Source organism: Mus caroli, unplaced genomic scaffold (genome assembly GCF_978045245.1).
Source record: "Mus caroli unplaced genomic scaffold, Mus_caroli_1 scaffold_12, whole genome shotgun sequence".
In the NCBI taxonomy this organism is placed as follows: Eukaryota; Metazoa; Chordata; class Mammalia; order Rodentia; family Muridae; genus Mus; species Mus caroli.
In genome coordinates, this window is record NW_028227267.1 from 52,257,292 (window position 1) to 52,266,292 (window position 9,001).

Consider the following 9,001-nt stretch of genomic DNA (forward strand, 5'->3'; position numbering starts at 1 on the left):
CAGGATCTAGTTTGCTTCTTGTACTAGCTGTGTTTCATCGTTTTCTTTAACCATGATACAAAACTCAAAACTCTCGTGAAGACTTGTGGAGCTGATCCATCAGTTTGCCCATAGGAGACGATGCCTGCAGCTGCTCTTTTACACACAAGTGGGCCTCCAGAATCCTCCTGTGAATTGAATGGGTGCAGGGCACTGAGCTGTTGTTCACCCTGGTCCCAACCTCCTTCTCATGTCAAGGCTCCTCCCAGAGAAGCATGACTTATGCTTATGGGAGGTCAGAGGGCAGGCCAGGGTCCCCGGCCTTCCCAGCTCTGACTGGACATGGTTAGGGCTGCATCTCCCTCCTGAGCCAGCCTCTGCCCTTTCCCCAGGTCTGTAATCCACGCTCTAGGAATGTGTGTGGGACCCTCGTCTCTAGACTGTTGTTTAAGGACATGGGGACAGTGATTGGGCCAGGTGTGAGCATGGAGGGGAAGCCCACTGACAAAGTGTGTGTCTGCTCAGAGGAGACACATGGGTGTGGTTATGACACACCCAGGGAGCCCAGCTTTCTACAGCCTGGGCCTGGAGACAGGTATTGTGTAGCCAACACCTCCTTTTGTACAAGCTTCCTTCAGCAGAGGCTCCTAGTCAGCTCTGGGGGCCCTGCTTAGTTTCTGCTGTTCCCAGGGAGAAAGATCACAGCCAGTGGGTAAAGGAGTCCCTTTATATTTGGGTCTCTAGGTCCCAGGTTCCTTTTCCCTCCAACTGATCCCAGTGTTGAAGGCAATCCAACTTACCTCAAAGGAAGCTCCCTTGATCTTTGAGTCTCCCACACATATCTCATTAGCTCTGTTGTAAGAACGTTGGAACTGGGACTCACACACCTGATCCTTCTGTACTGTCAGCTTAACCTCGTGCAGTGTTTTTGGGAATTCCCCGTCCGGGGTTACCTTTCCCCAACCAGCCACATAGCACACATCCCCTGGCTTCACATGGGCATTATGCCTGGGAAGGTTGAGGGGCCTCACAGCTCTAGTCCTCTTGGCATTTCTCACCAGCTGATAGGGAAGAGACAGGAGAAAGAAGCTCAGCCAAGAGGGTGATGCTCTGGGTCACACTGAAACTTGTAATGGAAGGAGGGAAGAAGCAAGATCAGAGAAGGAGGGCAGGGAGGAGCCCTGTACCAAGCAGAGCACAGGCACCAGGGGTGGGATGAGGAGTGGGATGAGGGGTGGAGGTATGTGACTGGGAGGATGGCAGGTCTCACCTTTAATAGCATGATGTCATTAGAACGGTCACCAGGATTATAGTCTGGATGGGGAATGGCTTCTGCGACAGGGATGATCTGCTGTGTCTCCTCCTTAGCCTTGATATTGTGGGCCCCCAGTGTGACTGTCATTTCCCTGTGGAGAGAGCAGAGTGGAGAACAGAGATGTGGAGTCAGAGGGGATGTAGTGCAGGACCTGTGTAAAGCAAGGTAGGCAGGATAGGACTGTAGTTGAGGGGACTTGAGGACACAGGAGGGCCTCAGAGTCAGACCTTAAGCTCTCTACTTCTCAAAGACATGAAATTCCTGGAGGTTCACCTAGGCATTATTCTGAAGTTTACATCAACTTTTAATGTGATTTTTTTTTTTTTTTTTTTTTTTTTTTGGTTTTTCAAGACAGGGTTTCCCTGGAACTCACTTTGTAGACCAGGCTGGCTTCGGACTCAGAAATCTGCCTGTCCCTGCCTCCTAAGTGCTGGGATTAAAGGTGTGTGCCACCACGCCTGGCTTAATGTGAACTTTTAATCTCAACCACTACTTTTGTTTGGCCAGTGCAGTTGATCAACTCAAGTATGATGCTGGATTTAACCTCTCACCTTTTTCCGTCAAATATACCTTTTGTCAGACATCAATTTTCGCAACCCTGACTTCTAGTGAGCCCTCGGGGGAGCTTCCACAATAGAGGACAGAAGATCCTGTGGATGTTTCAGAAGATGTGGGCTAGCTGCTTCTCCTCACCTTCCTTTGCAGTGAGCAGCTGTCAGCACGAATTTTTCTCGAATCAGGAAGCCTCCGCAGAACATCTTCTTCCCACCATTCAGAAACTCATAATATGCCATGTAGGGACGGGAATGTGGACTGATCTCATTGCCTCCAATTATCTCCTCTGAAAGAAAAGCCTAGAATATTTGGTGTCTGGGAGCAATATTTGTGGCCAAGAGGAATCTAGGGAGGGAGTAATTGAGAGTGGAATCTGCAGTCCCTCAAGGCTTTTGAAGACTGGATTCCTTGCACATAGAACAATCCTGGCTGAATCTTAAGCCTCATTAAAGCTTCCCATTCCCTAGGCTGAAATAAAGTAAATGGTGCACATTTTTGTATCTTTACATTCTCTGTCACATCTCTTTGTAAGGATGATCCAGTCTCTAGGTGATGAAAAACTGTTGGGAGAGGCTAGTGCCTACTAAGTTTTCTGAAAGCATCTCCTTTCTTCAGACCTTGTTGAAAATTAGGCCAGTGTCAGATTTCCAAGTCTGGGTTTGTTATGGGACCTGACATTCAGAAACATCCTGGGTCCAGTGTCAGGACAATTCCTGACTACTGCTGGGCAGAAAGTCACCAGAGGTGCCATGGAACAGCATCACTGCCACAGGGGTGTTCACTCACCTGCTCCAGCTCTGAGAGGCAGAAGAAGGGTCAGGAGAATCAGGACTGGTGGCATCTTCCCAGGAAGGCTGCTCAGGATGGAGGAGGGCAGAGGAGACAAAGCCCTTGGAAGGGGAGGAAGGAGATGTGGGCTCAGGGGGCTCACAGGCATTTTAAACCTATGCACCTCTGCTTCTGATTGACGTCACATTACTTAAGGAATTTTTCTGGTTTGGGTAAAAATGACACTGTCACCACACTGACCTCCTGAGGTAAGCTAAACTGGGATGAAGATCAAGAAAGTAGAGGATGTGGAGGCTGTGGTTAAGGAGGCCTGAGACCTCAGGAAGTCCATCATGACTGCACGGAGACAAACATGTGTCCTTTTCTAACTCTTTCACCCTTTTCATTTCAATAAGATCTCCCTTGTTCTTTATCTTTTGCTTTCTTCTTCCTTCCTTCCTTTCTTCCTTCCTTCCTTCCTTCCTTCCTTTCTTTCTTTCTTTCTTCCTTCCTTTCTTTCTTTCTTCCTTCTTTCCTTTCTTTTTTAAACAATATTGACAACCAATTTATCTTACAGCAGTTATAATACTCACAGTTACACAGTGCTTAGTGAGAGTTCACACTGTATTGCAGAATATCATCTCATTAATAATTGGGACTACTGATCATACTGTGGAACAATCTCTTTGAATATTCTCATGAATTAATCTTAACTCTAATTCTCCTGATACTGCTATGAAAATTTCACAAGAGAAATCTTAAAGGCAAGTGTTTGCCCCATATCTAATGATCAAGTGTTACAGGCATACATAGTTAAGTGTAATAATGAATCAAAAATGACAGCTATAGTTTACTAGGTATTGTCATTTATCTCTGAGGCAAGAGCTTCAGGACTGAACTCAAAGATAGGTAAGATTAGATCAGCACTGGCTTCCATGCTGTTGACTCTCAATGGTATTTTCTACCACTTTGCCTAGCATTTTCTATCAAGTAAGAAGGTCCATTATTAGATCATGATTGTTATTTAATGGGCTACATCCAAGAGGGAGAGAGACAAGGATGCAGGTCTTGAAATGTTTGATGTTGACTGGGGGGTATCTGAGAGCCTCTTGTTAGAACAGTAGATAGTAAGAACTGAGTGAGATTACTCTGGGAGGTGAGACTGGCAGACCTCACTCTAAGCAGAGGTGTGTGTGTGCGCGCATGCATCCAAAAGACTACAGAGCTACCAAGACCTACATTTTTATCCTGCTGCATGGATTTCAGATACTTTTAAATTTTCTCCTGTCATTTTGGAACCAAGAGAGCTTTCTCATCTTAGTTATGGACTAAAGTCTTTAGTCTTTATGCAATTAAAAGTACTAACTGCCTAAAAATTAATTATCTAGTCCATGGGTAGCAGTATTTTGGCTTCTCTGCTCTACATTGAAAGGTTACTGGTTTGGGCTGCATATTGTTTATACAAGCTATAATAAATGTTGATCATTCACCCTGAAAGAGACTGTGCATAAATGACACAATATGTGCACACACAGATAAGCAACAAAAGCCTACAGAATAAAATAATCTTAATGATATGAGAGTCCATTTGGAGAGAATCTTTTTAAAATAATAGAGCAGGGTCCATGTTTGTGATATCTGAAAACCTGTAAGTAGTAATATTTATTTTGGTATGCTTTATCATACAAACAAAGGAAGACAACAAGAATCAGGGTGGATATTCTCTATTGCTTTTAAAGACAAAAGTTTCACTCTTTGGTTTGATCAACATAGCTCTGATCTTAGTGAATTCTTAAGCCAGAGGAGCTGAAGTTATAAGTGGTGATGAGCTATTCAATGTGGCTGCTCAGAAATGAACTTGGGTCCTCAGCAAGTGTAGTGTGTACTGTTAATACTTTTCTGCCATCTCTGCGGTCCTGTGTGCTCAATTCTTGAAATTAGTTGCTCACAAATGTAGATGCTGTGAATAAGTGGTGGTGTGAATACAGTGTCATGGTAGCATGTAAGCATTTGTCTCTGAGAAGGATCCATGAAAGTCCTATAAAAGTCATGAAGGGACATGATGAAAAATATTTTTCATTTGAATGAAGGATTATAGTTCTATGCATTCCATTTGAAGGACCAAAAATGGACTTTTGAAAATATCAAACTAATGACATTATATCTGGACATCTTGAAATATGATTTTAAATTCTCATGTTAAATGTCAAAGCAAGGCCATGTCACTGTTCACAAATCTCCATTCAGCTGGGTTGAAATGCATACAATTAATTGAGTTTAATTTGAACTCACTATAATTCCTTCTTTAACCAGAACATTCATGGTTTGAAACACAGTATTGACAAGTTGATTTTCACCTTAAAGATGAAATGAGTAGTTAAATACACTGGAAGATTAAAGTGGCAATTCAGTTTTCATTGTGAAGTCTGTCCCAAATTTTGTGTATTTCATGCTAAGTAACTTGATAATGTTGCTAGAGTGTCCTCGGCTCAGCCATCCTACTTCTGAAATGACAATAATGTCACTGGAGTCAGCACAGTCACTCCTTAAGAATTCTTGGCATGGGAGATGATTTAATCCTGTGAACCTTATGAAATTCTTTGACAACTTTATAATGTTTTCAATGTATTTTGATTATATTTACCGACGATTGCTCTCTCTCATGCTTCTCAAATTCTCATTGAGACCTTCTTCCCCGTGCATAAGCTTTCTTGATATTCTGTGCAAAGACCCTTTTGCCTACATCTCCAAACTCTAATGTCCCTTGCACTTAACCAGTCTTAGAGGCCTCATACCCATCGTTCAGTTTCTTTTATCTAAACGGATTCTACACCCTACCTCTTCACCTTCAATACTCCCATATTCGGTCAAAAGTGAATCTTCCACTTATCCAAAGCCTCTGCTCCATCAATACTGCCTGTGTTCCTCTCCACCTTACACTATACTTTCCACTATCACTGGAAACACTACTCACTTCTCAATCCTAGACCTTAAAGGTAGTTTTTTTTTTTTTTTTTTATCTCTCTCAATATCCATGGATGCTCACTCTTGATATCATTTTGCCTTCACTTGGACAGAACCCTATACTCAACAATCCCAACAACTGACTTGGACTGTCTTTCTCCCAGGATTCAGACACAGTCCCTCCCCACCTTTTCTGGTCAGGCAGTCACTAAGGTCCTGGCCTGCCTTCCCCTCTTTTCCCTACTGCCTGCTACAGTATGTGGATGACCAACTGTGTGCTACAGTATGTGGATGACCTCCTGCCTGCTACAGTATGTGAATGACCTCCTGCCTGCTACAGTATGTGGATGACCTCCTGCCTGCTACAGTATGTGGATGACGAACTGCCTGCTATCATATGTGGATAACCTTATGCCTTCTATAGCATGTGGATAGCTTCCTCCTTTGTAGTCCTTCCCTCTCTGACAGCCAATCTCATACTGCCTCACGCACCACTGTCTTCAGCTCCAGGGATTCAGAAGTTCAACTCTCTTCTCCTCAAGTCACCTATCTTGGAATTTCTCTCACCCCAACCCAGATCACCTTGCCCATCTCTGCTCCTTATCTCTGCCCTCAACAAAATCTGAACAGCTTCTCTTGGTAGGGGGGTCAATTTTCTCTGCTCATGGGTCTCTGGATTCTCACTGCTACATCGTCTATACCAAGTTGCTTCTGCATCTTTCCATGAGTCTCTCTCAACAAGCAATTCTTTAAACAAACAAACAAAATCTCTTTTCAGCCTGGACTTCAGCCTCCAATATCTATGCAGAGCTTTCCACCTTTACACTTCCAAAAAGCAATGCACTTTAAGTCTTGGGACACTTTCTAGTACTGATTTTGCCCCTGTAACTTACCTCTTCAGAATCTAAGAATCATCGTCCTAGGCTGGCATCCCTGTCTAAGGGTTCTTGCCACAGATTTCTGTTCATCTCTAAATTGAACAAGCTAACTCTGGGATTCCCCCTCACAGTGACTTCTCTCTCTCTCTCTCTCTCTCTCTCTCTCTCTCTCTCTCTCTCTCTCTCTCTGTCCCCCTCCCCCTCCCTCTCCTCCCTCTCCTCCCTCTCCTCCCTCTCCTCCCTCTCCTCCCTCTCCTCCCTCTCCTCCCTCTCCTCCCTCTCCTCCCTCTCCTCCCTCTCCTCCCTCTCCTCCCTCTCCTCCCTCTCCTCCCTCTCCTCCCTCTCCTCCCTCTCCTCCCTCTCCTCCCTCTCCTCCCTCTCCTCCCTCTCCTCCCTCTCCTCCCTCTCCTCCCTCTCCTCCCTCTCCCTCTCCCTCTCCCTCTCTTTCTTTCAACTTACAAAGGACTCCAAACCCTTCCAACACCTCAGATTCTATCCCTTCAAGCTTCTCTTATTAAAAACTCATTATCCTCATTTCTTATCTCTCCTCCCCTCAGTCCCTCCATATTTTCCTTTACACCAACATTTACCTCTTCAGTTCTATCCAGAGACTTCCAAAGATCTTCTCCCTCATCCCTGTCACATAAAGAGGATCCTCTAGTGACTTCTGCTTATACTTTTTATACAAATGCAACTCCCTCCTCCCAAGAAGCCACAATGCTGCAGGATATGCAGTGGTTGCAGATGATGCCATCATCAAGGTGCACTTCTTAACCCCCACACACTATCAATCAACAGGCATAATTATAGCCTTCACTAGAGCCTTCCAATTTGCCAAAAATACATTATTAACAGAGTATACACACTTCATATATGTTTTCCTTGTCTTGCTAACATACTCGACCATCTGGAAGCAACAAGGATTTCAAACACAAAAGACAACTCAATTACTAATTCTTCACATACACATGACCTCATCAAGGCCTCACTTTTGTTTTGTCAAATTGGCTGGGTTTGTTGCAAGGCACATGAGACAGACCTCTTCATCATCAGTAAAAGCAATAATCACACCAACATGGAAGCCTATCAAGCTGCCTTTTTATCTCTTATGACTCACCACACTTCCCTCCAGGCCATCCTACTACATAACCCAGAAAACAACATACCTAACCCTCCTTTAACACAGGACATTAGCTGCTACTTACATCAAGTATTTCACTCTAATACTAAATTACTTCTACCCTTTTCTCAAAACCATATGACTCTCACAGCATCAGATAAGACTTTTTTTTTGCCGGGCACGGTGGCACACACCTTTAATCCCAGCACTCGGGAGGCAGAGGCAGGCGGATTTCTGAGTTCGAAACCAGCCTGGTCTACAAAGTGAGATCCAGGACAGCCAGGGCTATACAGAGAAACCCTGTCTCGAAAAACCAAAAAAAAAAAAAAAAAAGACTTTTTTTTTAACAGAATCTAACCCAAACCTGCAATGTATGTCAGCAAACTAACACCACCTCCACTATATGATGCTCTAGTTTTTCTACTCACTAAGTTATAAAAGTTTGAAGTTATGAAAGTCTAAAATCATGTTCTAAGGTATGTAAATGCAAGTTGTAAAGAACTGAGAATTTAAAAGCTAAGCTGTGAGAATCTGTATGATGGTCTACGAAAATGTTTTAAGGTCTGAAGATGTGGAAGCTTAAGTAAATTGAGAGGGTTTAGAGAAGTCATTTATGGGTCTGAGAACGTGATTCAAGGTAAATAAAAAGTTGTTTCAGACTTCTTTCCCTCTTTTTATGCTATAATTTGTGTCTCCAAACTTTTACTATAACACAAAGATATAAATCTACTGCTCTTTCTACAATATGGATTTCAGTAAAGATTGCAAACAATGGTAAAATTGTATCTCTTTTTATAACTTAAGAATTCTCATTGCTGGTGAGCAGACAAAAGAAAGATCACATTTGTCTGGGGACTACAAAGTGTATGACATCTGCATTGGTGAACTGCGTTTACTGTTCTAAGTCTTGTTGGCACAGTGATGCATACCAGTGACCCTAATATTTGACGCATGGACACAAGAATATCAAGAATTCAGGGTCATTCTCAGCAGCATAGTGAGTCCAGTGAAGTGAGCTTAGGCTACATGTGAGCCTCTCTCTAAAAGCAAGACAACAGCAACCAAAAACAAGGGTATGAAGGTGACTTATACAAACCTCACTTTGAAATGCTGTCATCCTGAGGTAACTATTCATCCTCTGAGAACTTGGTTGTTTGACTTGGGTCTGTAAATAGATTCTTGTTTCTAAGCACATTAGCAAAATTTATTTTTTTTAGAAAGTACCCACTGTGAATGTCAAAGTATATTCCTAAGTATTTTGTACCTCATTGTAAAGGTTTTTTCAGAAGTCTTGTTTTATACTTTTGTTAAACTGAATGGAGTTTTTGGAAGATGTCTTAACATTACTTTTCATACTTGAAATAAACATTTACTTTTTAACGAAAAAAAAAAAAAAGAATTCTCATAAATTGACTTAAATCT

General features: G+C 42.8%; 1 protein-coding gene across 1 annotated transcript; it reads right to left on the bottom strand.

Annotated features, from left to right (window-relative positions):
- On the bottom strand, window positions 1-2,786 carry LOC110309364 (granzyme C). Its single transcript, XM_021181979.2, has 5 exons — window positions 2,636-2,786; window positions 1,988-2,135; window positions 1,250-1,385; window positions 780-1,040; window positions 1-167 (listed from the first exon to the last, which is right to left on the bottom strand). Exons 1-5 carry the CDS (start codon window positions 2,784-2,786, stop codon window positions 24-26), a joined length of 840 nt encoding a protein of 279 aa, XP_021037638.2. The 3' UTR covers window positions 1-23.
- Window positions 2,787-9,001: the final 6,215 nt, after the last annotated feature.

What these genes read in the sequence shown, in the direction of transcription:
- LOC110309364 (XM_021181979.2), bottom strand. Translation starts at nt 2,786, where the DNA reads ATGCCTGTGAGCCCCCTGAGCCCACATCTCCTTCCTCCCCTTCCAAGG. An exon ending in GCTGCTCACTGCAAAGGAAG is followed by an intron (nt 1,386 to 1,987) that starts GTGAGGAGAAGC and finishes CTCTCTCCACAG; the next exon opens with GGAAATGACAGTCACACTGG. An exon ending in TCAAGGGAGCTTCCTTTGAG is followed by an intron (nt 168 to 779) that starts GTAAGTTGGATT and finishes TTCAATTCACAG; the next exon opens with GAGGATTCTGGAGGCCCACT.